This window comes from Lemur catta, chromosome 15, assembly GCF_020740605.2.
Source record: "Lemur catta isolate mLemCat1 chromosome 15, mLemCat1.pri, whole genome shotgun sequence".
In the NCBI taxonomy this organism is placed as follows: Eukaryota; Metazoa; Chordata; class Mammalia; order Primates; family Lemuridae; genus Lemur; species Lemur catta.
Window position 1 is genome coordinate 51,592,656 of NC_059142.1, and position 13,385 is coordinate 51,606,040.

Genomic DNA, 13,385 nt, shown 5'->3' on the forward strand with positions numbered 1-13,385 from the left:
GGTTATGGAGCCTCCGTCTAGAAGCGAACCTGGCCCTGCAGTCCTGGACACAAGGGAAGAGGGGAGGACAGAGGCCTGTGAGCTGCAGGGGCCGCAGGGGGACAGGTCTCATTGCTGAAAATGGCTGTGGAACCTGCCAACTCAACCCGGTTTAACTAGGTGGTGCCGAGTTCCCAGGGGCATCTCAGCCAGGCGTCTCCCAGCCTCCTCCATTTTCTGACCAGCTCTAGGAATAGAACCAAAAGAAGCTGAATGAGGAAGTGGCACGGCACACAAAAAAGCAGAAGTGGCAGCCTTGGAAATCTGACCCTCCCCTGGGAGGTTTCGGGGGTTAGGGGGTTGAGGTCTCGGGTCCAGCTGGGGCCCAGTGTTGTTGCAGATGGTGTCTGTGCTGGAGACGGGACCATGTGGCTGTCCTCAGCCCTGCTGCTTCTCTGGGTCCCAGGTGAGGGACTCTGCCCAGGGACGGTCCACAGGCGGAGGGGGAGGTGTGAGGGGTCACATGAGGCACCCAACCCTAGACTCTGTGTAGAATGCAGAATGCAGTGCCCTCTGTCCACCATGTAAGATGGACAGACAGAGGACGGCCCCCCTGGGAGGGGAAGGGATGAGGGTCTCTGCCCCCTCCACCCGCATGACCTTGGACCAGCCACAGTGGGGTGTGGGGCAAAGGGTGGGCACGGAGGAAGAACTTTGTGGGAGGTTTTCGGGTGAATTATTACAGGAAGGAGGGCGAGAGGCAGGATATCTTAGAGTAGGTAGAGAGTGAGGGCCACTGAGCTGCTAGGGGTGTTGGGGAGGAGGTGTCCTGCCTGCCACCAGGTGCAGGGCCTGGAGCGCGGTGAGGTCTGAGGAAGAGCAGGCAGTCGGTCTCGGACACAGAGATCAGCCAGGGCAGCTCAGGGGCTGGGGCCTGAGCAGGGAGGAGTATGGAGGCAGGCGTGGCTGGAGGGGCCTGGGGACCAGGGGTCAGTTGTCTCCGAGAAGGGGAGATGGGACAGAGGGAAGGCAGCAGGGAGGGCAAGGAGGGAAGAGAAACTGAACAGAGACAGGGGAGACTTTCTCCAGGGGAAACAGCCGGCTGAGTCTTCCTCCTGCAGGGCAAGTCTTCTTCCCACAGACTTGGCTTTTGTGCCCTCGAGAGTGTTTGTAGCTGTCCTTGAAGAGGTCTGGTGCAGTCTTGTCAGCCTCCGTCCTAGGAGATTTGAAATCTTTTTGGTTGCTTTTCTTATGATGGGAGGTTTTCTTCAATTCTATTTGCTAATTGTCTATGGGAAGCTCTTACCTTCTGTGTATGAATTTGGAAATGGACCACCCCCACTTACCAGTGTTCTGTGGGTTCTCGGGTGTTCTGTTTTCACGGGATCTGCATGCGTTGAGAGCCTTCGGTGCCCTTCTGGTATGTTTCTCTTTCTCTCACTGACTCACTGGCTGGTGCGGCCAGAGTGATGTCCAGTGGCCAAGGAGGTAGTGGTCGTCCCTGCCTGGTCCCTGACTCCGGGGAAGGCGGCCAGTCTGTCCCATGTAGTGTGAAGAAGGCGTCCGCTGATGGCTGTTTACCAAGCATTTTTAGAAACAACGGCAACAGGTGTCAGATGCTTTTTCATTATCTGTCAAGAGGATTATTTTTTCTCCTTTCAGCTATTCAGAAGGTGAATTATATTAAGAGATTTGGCCAGATTTTGGTCTTGATGTATTATGCTGGTGCGGTGAAAAGAATTAGGGCGATTTCCCCATTTCTATGCTCTTTGCGAATGTTTGAATGAATTGGAACTGCTTTGTTCTGAAGGTTTGAGAGAACTGACTTGTGAAACCGGGTTTTGGAAGGGAAAGTGTTCCTTAAAAATGCTCATCATTATTGGTCCGTTTTGTAAAGAATCTATTCTTAGTCTATATCAGCAATTTCTATCTTCCTAGGACATCATCACTTTCATCCGGGTTTACAGACTTATTTGTAGAGACCTGCAAGTTAACCCGATTATTTTTCTTTTAAATTGCATCTGTATCTTCTTTTTTCTTGATTTGGCCGCTCCCTAGTCTATGCTGTTGCTCACCCCTCCCAAAAGAAAAATCAGTTTTTCAATGTGTACACTAATTCCACTGCTTGTCTGTTTCCTCACTCACTGATTTCTGTGAATTTTTCTGAAAGATTACTGTGTTTTCTCTGTGTTGGGTGCATATGCATGTGCTCCTCTCCTGGCCTCTTGAATTGGATGATTCACTCATTTATCTGGGACTTTGTGGGATGAGACTCTGATTAAGGAAAACATTGAGATGGCAGAGGCACAACCTGGTAGAGCAGTTCTGGACACAGTGAGGACCCTGGCCCCGAGGCGGTCTCCAGTCTGCTGTGTCTCTGGCTAGAGGGTTGGGGGTGCAAGAAAAACAGGACTAGGCACACTGTAGGTAAGTGTGACTGTTCCAGAGAAGTGGGGAAATAATACTTTTCAGTCTCTAAATTATAATGACACCTTCATAGGTGGGCAGAGCTCTTGGGGACTGGGTGACAATTTTTCACCCAAAATTACAGAGGAGAGAAGTGAATCAGGAGAGAGAGACCAAGTCCAAAGGGAAGTCCGACACTGGAGTCAGACGAGAGGCAGGGTTGGGTGCTGTGGGCAGGGGTGCTGGGGTCACCCGGATCAGGAAGACCCGGACAAGAAAGAGGACAATTCACAGCCAAGAAGAGGCCGGGAATAGAGTCGGGATGGGAACCAGGAGCAGCGACTTGGGTGAAGGTCTGGGAATTGACATTTATTTATTAAGCACTTAGTATGTATCAATTTTAGTAATTTGCATTTTTCTAAAAAATCCAAGTTTACACATTTATTAGTAGGGAATTTCTGCAACGTGCCATCTTGCATCTTTTCATTCTGTCTGTATCTGTGGTTATTTTCTCTTACAATTTCTTACTTGGGTTAGACAGAGGGTTATCTAAGTATTTTTATTAGATCGAGTCATTTGAAATCCTGTTGTCTTGGTCAAAAAGTTGAATATCAGCAATTTCATGTGATTCGACCTAATATTATTTGCCCAACATTTTCCACCTATGATCTCATTTAATGCCCCCAAATGCCATGTGAGATGGGAGCAATTATCCCCACTTTACAGATGAGGCATCTGAAGCTCAGAGAGGTTAAGTAACTTGCCCCAGAACACACAGCTGATGCGTAATAGAGCCAAGACTTAAACACAGATTCTTCTGAGGCCCTTTCTGCTTCGCCTTGGCAATTGCTCCTGGCAGACATAAATCTCAGAAATAAAAAAATGTGCTTTCTGGCCGGGCACAGTGGCTCACGCCAGTAATCCCACACTTCGGGAGGCTAAGGCAGGAAGATCGTTTGAGGCCAGGAGTTCAAGACCAGCCTGGGCAACACAGCGAGACCCTGTCTCTACAAAAGAAGAAAAAAATGAGTTTCCTTGAAAATTAAATCTACAAGAGCTGGGCAAACTAAGGTGTGACACAGCACGAAATGAAGGTTGTCATCAGAGAGCCTTCTGCATTTGTGACTCTGTTTTGACCCACATGCTTTATCAGATGTGTCCAGAATTCCTGTCAGAATGGTTTGGCAGCCCTAGAGCTGCCCAGGTTGGTATGTGGGCTGTTCCTCCACGTCCTGAGATGCGCAGGTGCTTAGGGGTGAGTTCTCACAGTCCTGGCAGGCTTGGGCCCTGGTCGGGCGGCAGGCAGGAGATTGGGGTTTGAAGGGAGGGGCTGCTGTGATCCAAACCCTGGGGGTGGCAGAGCAGAGAGGGGCAGCCCAAGCTGTGACCTGGCTGGGGAGTGATGTGACGTGAAGGAGTCGGAGGCTTAGGCCTGGGGGTGCCGATGCGGAGTGAGGGAACCCCTGGAGGAGGTGACTCTCCCTGAGGTGCCAGGGCCCCTTTGTGTTTTCCAGGCCGTTTCTCTCTGGGTGGCTCCAACAGAGTGACGGGCTCCGTGGGGGGATCCCTGAGCGTGCAGTGTCCCTATGAGGAGGAATACAGGAGTGCAAAGAAATACTGGTGCAAAAGATCCTTTATCATAGTATGTGGCAAGATCGTGGAGACGCAAGACTCAGAGAGAGAAGTGAGGACAAGCCAAGTGTCCATCACAGACCACCCTGCAAACCTGACCTTCACGGTGACCATGAGGAGCCTCAGGGTGGAGGACGCAGGCACATACCTGTGTGGAATCAATAGGCGCTTTTTTGATGTCATCTCCGAGTTTGAGGTGTTCGTGTCCCCAGGTGAGCCCCACCTTCGATCAGCACCAGGGCTGCCCACACGGGCTCAGGCTGGAACAGCTAGGGCAGGAGCCAGGTCAGAGACGGGAGCACTCGGTGCGTGTGCGTGTGTGTGGGGGGGGGGACAGGGAGAGGGAGACAGCCAAGGAGGCACCCCGGAGCAGCTGGCAGCTCTGCCCAGTCTTGTCGGAGGGAAGGTGCTCGTGGGTGAGACGGGGAGGCCGAGGGAGCCTGCGAGGGGGCAGGCCTCGTGCCTGTGCACCATTCCTGCAGGCGGGGGAGGGTGGGAAGGGGCTGCCTTACCGAGGTCGGGTCAGATGTACAGTTTAGACGGACTTCTCTGCAGCATGTGGCTGTGGCCAGAGGGGGACAAGACTAAGCTTGGGGAGGGGACTTAGGGGCTCCAGGAGAGCCCTGACCCTCATGCACAGGATGGAATCAGGACTGTTGAGGGCGGGACCTGTGTCCTGTTCGGAAATGCTCGCTTGGCCCAAGAGTCCTGGAGACACTTTGGCTCAGGGTCCTCCATCCTGCCTCCTTCCTGAGTGAGCATTTTGTGTGACATCAAACCAAAACGGCATTGGCGGTTGGTGGGGGAGTCCGAGGAGAGACCCCTGGGTCTGATCTGTGGTCTCACCACCAGCATCAACACCAGTGGTGCCCACAACTGTCACCATAGCCGGGACATCAGCAGTCACGACCGAAGTTCCAACTGTGCCATCCACTGCCCTGTCTGCAGTGAGTGCCACTGGCAGTGCCAGCTTCCAGGACGAACCCCAGAAGAGCTCGGGCCCACGGTAAGGTCCCTGTGACACGGAGGGCCTCCTATCCTCAGGAGGATCCGGGGCAGGTGCCTGGCCTTGTGGTCCAGTCGGAGGTGCAGGCCACACCCCTGCTGGCTGGGGCCCCAGGCTCCCTTTGCCTGGCCCAGGTGGGAAGCCACAGGCTGTGCATCCCGGCGGGGATTGCTGAGGCCACACTGGACCTGCCCTCGGCTTTGAGAGAAGGCTTAGGCTAGGGAGAAGTTGGGGGGCTGGATGGAGAGTGGTGGTTTATGAGAACTGATGACATCCTACCAAGCACATGCAAAACGTTTCACATGGACGTCCTCGTTTGCTCCCCACTGCAGTCCTGCACCGTTCTCACCCCCACTTACAGATGAGTAAACCGAGGCTCAGAGAGGTTAAGTGACTTGCCCAGTCAGTGGCCTACGAGAGGCAGGACTGGGCTTCCAATTCAAAGGCTTGTGTTCTCCCCTCTGAATAGTGGTTCTTAACCTTTTTGGGGGTCACCAACCCCACAGAGAATCTGATAACTTCTATAGACTCTCTCCCCAGAAAAATGCATGCAGTTACAAGCCATTTCTGGGATTCACAGACTCCTACCCTAACACCAGCTGGGGCTCTGCAATTAATTCTGGTGCCTGTCACCTGGGGTTAGCACGGACACCACAGGTTAAGGGCTCTGTCCTCCGCGAGACCATCCTCATTCAGACGCCAGCCAAGCTTTGGGGATCCCCAGGCCACCACACTCCTGACCAACTGGCTACAAATTTGGGCGTTCCCAGGACACCCTTGGGTTCAATAATTTGCTAGACTCGGGACTCTGGAAAGCACATAGCTACAATTACGCTTTTATCATAAAGGACACAGATCAGGACAGAGATGGAGAGACACATGGAGGTCCGGGAGGGTCCCAAACAGCTCCCGTGCCCTCTCCAGGTGGAATCACGGAGCATCACCCCCAGGACATGGATGTGTTTATCAACCAGGAAGCTCCTCCGAGCTACGGTACCTACTGGGGGTTCATTACATAGGCACGATCGATGGATCTTGGCCATGCGCTGGAACTCAGTCTCCCTCCCTTCCCCCATCCTGGAGGTTGGGCTGGCTCAGAGCCCCAGACCCCTGCGGACATGGTTGGTTCTTCTGGTGACCAGGCCCACACGCTTACCTCATCTCTTAGTGAAATTCAGGTCCATGAACAACAAAGACACTCCCGTTATTTGGGAAATCCCAAGGAATTGGAGCTTCCCTCCCAGAAATCAGGGACAAAGGCTGACCAGATTCTTCATGATATGACACCTCCAAGGCCCTTCCAGAGGCTTCTGCCAACCTAGGGTCACATTCTCAATATCACACAAGGCAAAATTCAGACCCCAAACACATCTAATCCAGAAGTTGGCCCTCTAGATACACGCTGGTGGCAGATCTGGGTTTTGTGGGGCCTGAAGCTTGTGTCATTTGGGGGAGTGCCTAAGAAAAGGAGGAGAACATTATAAATGCAGGCTTAGACGTGAAAGAAGGCCCTTTCTTTCACCAGCGGCCTGAAGCCGACGGCTGTGTCAGCCTCAGGGTTAATCCGCTGCTGCTCCTCCGTTATGTACTGACGTGGAAAGACCTCCAAGCCGTATTGTTAAGTAAAACAGGACAGTGTTTGCACTATGCCTCCTTTGTGCAGGAAAGGAAGGGAAACGATGTGCACTTGTGTTTGTATACCCATAAAGAACCTCTGGAAGATTCTTAAGTACACTGCGTGCATGTTCGTGGGGGAAGTTGGGGAATGTATAGATGGGGGGTGTTGAAAGGAGGCTTTATACTGTCTACTTTTAAAAAATTTGACCAGATCTGTCTATTTAAAAATATAGGGAAGGCGAGGTCGCCTGCACACCTCTCCCCACCCCGCACCTTCTCCTCCCCCTAGGCTCGTGCTGCTGCTCTCCTTGTTAGCATTTTTGCTGCTGCTGTTCATGGTGACCTCACTGCTGGCCTGGAGGATGTGTCAGAAACAGGTCAAAGGTGAGTTAGCTCCCCGAACCCCTCTGCCCCACCTGGGGTGGGCAGGCCCGACCCTTCTCCTCTGCACGGCTCCGTCCTCGTTCCTCAGAACGGGCGCTGAGTGCACACCCTCAGACCACTCGTCCTGGAGGAGGTGTCCCTGGGAGTGGCGGCTAGGGGCCGTGGGAGGTGGCTCCCCGGAGCGAAGCTTTCCTGCTGCAGGGCCCGGGCATGGCTGCCCCATGAAGCAGGGGTTCTCTTCTGTCTAAAACCCCTGCATGGCCTCCCTCACCCTCAAAACTCCAGGCTCCTACGGGACAGTCAAAGTCCTCCACAGTCTGTCCCTGCCCACCTCTCTCACCCTGTCCTTGCAGCCTGAAGGCAGCTTCTTGCAGCGTCTTGCACCTTGGCAAGAGCCACAGCCTCAGTCTCTCCTGGGTTTGTTCTGGGCACCTGGAGTGTCCCCCTTCCCTCTCTCCCTGGCTTGTTCCTGCTGGACCCCAAGGGCTGTCCTTGGATGTCCTTCCTTTCCTCTGGGACCTTTGCCCTGTTTCCAGAGAATGGCTCAGGGCCCCTCCTGCGTGTACCCTGTACCTCCGCTGTCGTAGCCCTTTTGGAACTAGATCGTCACCTTCTTCCTTGCCTTCCTTCCCACCGGCCATGTGCTCCTTCAGGTCAGGGACTGTGACTTGAGAAGGCACGCCATTGATATTTGTTGAATCAATGTAGTTTTTAATGTCTCAGCCACAATGGGCACCCCAGGGAGCTCCAGGCATGGTCTGGCCCGGCCGCCCTCCTCTGAGCTCAGATGAAAGGAGAGGACGCGTCCTCTTGGCACTCAGGACGTAGATCCCTGATGAGCAGATTGAATAAGTAAAAGGACCGAACAACCAAGGGGGGGGTGGCCTTCTTGTCACTGGCTGGAGGGCCCCGGTCACCTCCAAGAAAGCAGATTTCTGCCTGAGATGAAGTCTGAGCCTTAAGTTTCCTCCCCGTTCCCAGAGCTCGGTTCCACGGGTGGAGGATTCAGGGCAAACTGGGTCCCCAGTCACCGAAGCCTTTCAAGGCCGAGATGAGATTGGGGCAGGAAGAGATGGGGCAGCTCTGTCCCCCACACGCTGCCCCCCACCCTGCCTGCAGCCCCAGCGCATCTGTGCAGGGCGTGTGGAAAGAAACCGCTTCCTCCTCCCACCTGCTCCTGACTCAGGCCCCGGGGATGCCCCTGGCCCCACGGGGGTTCCCCAGCCCGACAGCTTTCACCCAGAAAGGCTCCCACTCCTCAAGAGCCTCCTCCCCTTTTAAAAAAGGGATTTATACTTGTCGTAAAAAATTTGAAAAATGAGTAAAAGCACAAAGAAGGAAATAAATTCCCTGTTATCGACAATGCTAAAAACCCCACCACCCAGAGAAACCGGCCACTGACCTTGAGCTGTGTCTGCCAGCCTTCTATGCACTTCTGATCTCTTTTTTTTTTTTTTTTTTGAGACAGAGTGTCACTGTGTTGCCCGGGCTAGAGTGAGTGCCGTGGCGTCAGCCTAGCTCACAGCAACCTCAAACTCCTGGGCTTAAGCGATCCTACTGCCTCAGCCTCCCGAGTAGCTGGGACTACAGGCATGTGCCACCATGCCCAGCTAATTTTTTCTATATATATTTTTCGTTGTCCAGATAGTTTATTTCTATTTTTAGTAGAGACGGGGTCTCGCTCAGGCTGGTCTCGAACTCCTGACCTCGAGCGATCCACCCGCCTCGGCCTCCCAGAGGGCTAGGATTACAGGCTTGAGCCACCGCGCCCGGCCACACTTCTGATCTCTTAACAAATTTGCATCACACCATGAATTCTCTTCTAAACCTACATTTTTGCACTTAACGTAGTGCATATTTTCCCTGCTATTAAACGGTCTACAAGGCCCAGACTGCGGAGTTTATCAGTGTGTGGGCGGATGGCACTTGAACGTCCTCGGTGACAGGAGGAAGCTTTCTGTGCCAGCACCCTCTGACTCTGCCCCTCCTCACCACACACACAAAGTCCCAGCGCCTCTCCCGGCTGGAGCCGGGGCTGCCCGTCAGGCCTGCCACCTGCCTCGTCACGCCCACTCCCCACTCTTGTCATTCATTCATTCACACACAAAGCTATCCTGAGTGCCTACTGTGTGCCAGGCCTGTGCCGGCCCTGGGGACACTGATGTGACCAGGGCAGACTGGGTCCTGCCTTCAGGGAGCTGCCCATGCACCTGGCTGTCCCCAAACCTCACTGCCACCCGCCTTTCCCGGCACTGAACTCCTGTCCGTTCCCCACCAGCCCTGTTCCACTTTGCCATCCATCGGGACACCTGCCCAAGGTGAAGGGAGAGGGTGGCGTGGACCCTGCACACAGCCTGCGGAAGCAGAATGGTTCACACCCAGGGCACCCGGTTGCATGCTCCAAGTCAGCTGACGGCTCAGCAAGACACGTGGGCTTGTGTCTGTCTCCCAGTTGTGGGCTGCTCCGCTTTGACTCTGGGGACTCCCTAAGGGGCCGACAGTGTCTCTCCCTGTGGCATCAGGGGCAGTGGGCTCTGGGGTTGCCTGGCTGTGAACCTAATCCTAGACCAAGGGCATCTGGCTGTGTGTGCGTCACCCACTGCCCACCTGGTCCTGGCTCCGGGGTTAGGAGGGTCAGGGTACACAGGGCTGTGCCCAAAGGCAGGACACCTGTGGAGCAGATGCCGGAAGCCAAAGGCTGCAGGAGCCTGAGCTCTGATCCTACGGGGCTGATGGGCCTCCTTCCCTGTGGTTTCTGGGGCAGCGGGCGAGTGGGCTGTCTGGGAGGGCAGACCCCAGGCGCAGGGGTCAGAGCAGAGGCCCCCAGCGACTTCCCACGGTCTGACGCAGCCCTGGGTCCCTGCGGGCAGAGGTGCCTTTCATGGCAGCCTTCCTCCCTGGTCTTCTCCCAGCTGGGAACATTTTTTTGAGTGACTGTTTTGAGAACGAGCTTTGTCTGGCACCTCACCTGCCGCTGGGACCTTCCCGTGTGTCTGTTTATTCACTCGTGCACTCGTTCGTCCATTTACTCCTTCACTAATTCACTTGCTCAACAACCCTTAAGCTACTACCAGGCTTCAGCCACGAAGTAATAGGTCCCCAGGGCTGAGGTCCCTTGGGAAAGGCCTTTTTCCAGATGGATCGTAGGCTCCCGGTCCCTGCCCTTGGTCTGGGATTCAACCTCCTTGCTCTCCTCCCGTCTCTAGCTGGTGAGTTTCCAGAGCTGTCCCAGGGCCCCAGGCAGGTAAGGGAAACTACAGCAGGAGTGTGTTAGGTGGCTAGGTGGGGGGCGGGGGACAGTCCCACTGGCCAGTGGAGCTGCTGGGTGGATGGTGGGTGGATGGAGTAGGGTGCTCGCCAGAGCAGGAGGAACGATGCCTGGGAGATCTGGTCACCAGGGCTTGTCCCAAGCTCTGGCCAGCCTGTCCCCTCCACCCAGGGGGAGTGGAATGGTGGAATGAGGGAGGGTCCTTCCAGCTGGACTGACCTGGAGAGCATTCAAAAGCTGCTCAGAACAGACAGGGTGGGTGGCGTGGAGGCAGGACAGGAAGGTCGGGGCTGGGCACCCAGAGCACAGAGGGAGGGGAGGTGCACGCAGACGGACAGGCTCAGAGGCTGGGGGGCTCTGGGGACACCTGCCCAGCACCTCTGCCCACCCCAGGCTGCCGAGCAAAGTGAGCAGCACTATGTGATTCTGGAGCTGCTGACGAGGCCCCTGCGGGAAGAGCCAGTGCCACCGAGGCAGGTGGAGGTGGAATACAGCACCCTGGTAAGTGCAAGGGCCTGGCTCCCGGGCATGGGAACCCCAGGCTATGCTGGGGCACGCTGGGAATGGGGGTGCAGAGAGGGAAGGGAGGGGCCAGCTTGGTGACCTGTGTCTCTCTAGGACAGGCCACTCGGAAGATGGGCAAGTGTGGATTTTGTCAAGCAGAGGTCCTTAGATGGGCAAGTGTCACTGTGGCTGGGCGGTGGGATGTGGAAGGGCTACAGGGGTGGTCAGTGAATATGGCCCTGATAGTCAATGAAGTACAGCCTTTATTAAGCACCTACTGCATGTCATGTGCTCAGGGTTAAAGCCTGTGATTTCTCACTGTTTTGGTCTCATCAGCTCTTCGGCACCAACTCTGCTTTCCAGGTTTTTGTCCGTGACCTGCCGTGGGTCAACCCTCAGGCACAGCCTCCTTAAAGTAGAGTAACGGGACCGGCCACCTCCCTGGGTGGTGACCCACCCGTCAGTGGTGCAGGCCAAGGCTGGGCCCACGTGCTGGAGAGGATGGGGAGAGACTGGAGCATCAGGCAGGGAGCTGCCCGGGGAGGCCGCCAAGGGTGCCCCAGGCCTGTGAGCCAACGGGGCCCTTCTCAGACATGCAGTGTGACGCCACAGAGGGCCCGCATCAGAGTGGCAGGTGACACAGTGGCTGGTCTGCTCAGGAGAAGTGGCCCAGTTCTCTGGGGTATTTCCAGCCTGGCACCACCCCCGGGCTGCTGATCCCACACTAGGGGATCCAGCCCTGCCACTCCCTGCTCCCTGATAGCCACGCCCCCTCCTCGGCCTCCCGCCAGCTGTCTGCATGAGGCTGAGGTGGTCTGGGGGCCCGGGGTCCTGGTTTCACCCCCAGCCAGGACCTCTGAGCAGCTGGCACAGTCTGGTTGCACCCTAATGGCTCCTGGTCAAGGGTCTAGAGGTCCCCGTGATGGTCTAACCCGCCTCCTTCCTCACGTGGCTTATGTCCACACAGCCGCGGACAGCAGTAGCCTTGTTTTTCTAACCTGGTGACTCCTGGTCCCACAGTGACTGGGGGCACAGTCTTACTCCTCTGCCAGCCCCCTTGGTATAAGTCAGGACTCGTGCCCACAGCACGGCGAGTTAATCAGAGCTGCAGGGCCAATGCAGTGTCCCAGGCTCCTCTGCAGATGTGTTGAGTTCTCAGAAAGGGACCCGTGGCTGCGTCATTGCAGGACATTTCATTAAGAGGAGCAGAGAGGCATGTTGGGGAGTCCAGCCAATACTACACCTCTTGGGGACTCATTCTCTCTCTTGGAGAATGGACCAGGCTGGAGCAGCCCTGAGGATACCAGGGACCTTCCTGCCTCTGCTGCCCCGGGGACTTTGTGCTGTGGCTTGGCTGCAGGGGTGGGGTGGAGCAGGTGGGTGGACAGGATCGTGGAGCCCAGTCCTTGGGAGAGAAAGAGGCCAGGACAGGGGGTGGGGCTGTGGCCTCTGCAGAGAAGCCTCCCCAGGCCCCCTCAGTGTCCTCCCTCCTCCACCCTGAGCTGGGGTCCGTCCTTCCCCCACCTCTCCCTGAGCCTTGGGTTTCATCCTCTGCAGACTGCCCCCAGGGAAGAGCTTCACTACACCTCGGTGGTGTTTGACGGCCAGAGCCAGGACTCTAACGGCCACGGAATTTCTGCCCGGAGGCCCCGGGAGGAGGAGCCCGAGTACAGCGTGATAAGGAAGAAGTAGCCCTTGGTCCAGCCTTGACATCTGGAGCTCTCCTTGGCCCCCAGGAAGCCCAGTGATGGCCCCTGTAGTCCTCACCCACGTTCCCCTCAGCCTGCTGTCCTCGACAGTGACAACGGCAGGCAGCTGGGGTCCCCGGGGCTGTCCCTCTTGCACCATGAACCCAGCCAGCTTCACTGAGGACAGGCAGGGACGGGGGTTCTGGGGGACCATCTCATCTCTCCTCTTTGTCCTTGTTTTGTCCTGGCTCTGTGTGTGGAGGATGCAGCTCCTCCGTCCTGTCCCGTGTGGCTCCAGGAAAACACGTCGCTCAGACAGGACGGCACCTGCGAATAGCTCTGTACATCACAGCCCCGCAGCCACGGCGGGGAATGCCTGGGCGTGGGAGGAATAGAATGCAAAGATACGTGTCCACGAGCAGGGAACACAGCAGCACCAAAGATCAAATCCCTCCCATTTCACAGACAAGGAAACTGAGGCCTGGAGAGATGAGAGACTGTGTGTGGCTCTGGAACTGGCGGCAAGCGCCTTCGGACTCTTAGCTCGGGTTATTTTTCAATATAAGAGGTATAAATAGTCTCAAATATCTCATTGAAGGAGAAGAACAAAGCTGTTTAAACAATGCCTGCTCTGTGCCTGTGATCTTACACTAAGGAAAGCTCTCGGCTTCGATACCAGGTGAGCACAGAGTGGCTTTGAGGGTGCAGCACGTTGGGGACATCTTGTGAGGTGTCTTCTCTGAGAGGGAGAAGGCCGGGCGCAGAGGCTTCTCTCCGCGGAGAGTTTGAACTCAGTGCCAACAGTTACCCAGCCTGTTTTGAGCCTGCAGCAGCCACCGATGGTTTTAAAACCACGCCTGTCACCTCTCGGCTGTGTGAGGTCTCAGTAATTTTCTCTTAT

The 13,385-nt window shown here is 55.7% G+C and overlaps 1 protein-coding gene across 4 annotated transcripts; it reads left to right on the plus strand.

Moving 5' to 3' along the window:
• Nucleotides 1–303: 303 nt before the first annotated feature.
• On the plus strand, nt 304–13,109 carry LOC123650754 (CMRF35-like molecule 8). 4 transcript variants are annotated; one of them, XM_045569837.1, is made up of 7 exons: nt 304–445; nt 3,900–4,229; nt 4,870–5,023; nt 6,930–7,024; nt 10,231–10,268; nt 10,686–10,793; nt 10,911–11,649. In XM_045569837.1, the coding sequence occupies exons 1-7, from the start codon at nt 406–408 to the stop codon at nt 11,025–11,027; spliced, it is 882 nt and encodes a 293-aa protein (XP_045425793.1). In that variant the 5' UTR covers nt 304–405; the 3' UTR covers nt 11,028–11,649. The 4 variants fall into 4 exon arrangements, with proteins under 4 accessions (XP_045425793.1, XP_045425794.1, XP_045425791.1 ...); XM_045569838.1 differs by lacking the exon at nt 10,911–11,649 and adding an exon at nt 12,354–13,109 and having other exon boundaries at nt 310–445; nt 4,029–4,229; XM_045569835.1 differs by lacking the exon at nt 10,911–11,649 and adding an exon at nt 12,354–13,109 and having other exon boundaries at nt 311–445.
• Nucleotides 13,110–13,385: the final 276 nt, after the last annotated feature.

Excerpts from the sequence above, each read along its gene's own strand:
- LOC123650754 (XM_045569835.1), top strand. The coding sequence starts at position 406 with ATGTGGCTGTCCTCAGCCCTGCTGCTTCTCTGGGTCCCAG. Across the intron at positions 446-3,899 it reads GCTGCTTCTCTGGGTCCCAG|GCCGTTTCTCTCTGGGTGGC; the intron begins GTGAGGGACTCT and ends TGTGTTTTCCAG. Across the intron at positions 10,269-10,685 it reads TGTCCCAGGGCCCCAGGCAG|GCTGCCGAGCAAAGTGAGCA; the intron begins GTAAGGGAAACT and ends TGCCCACCCCAG.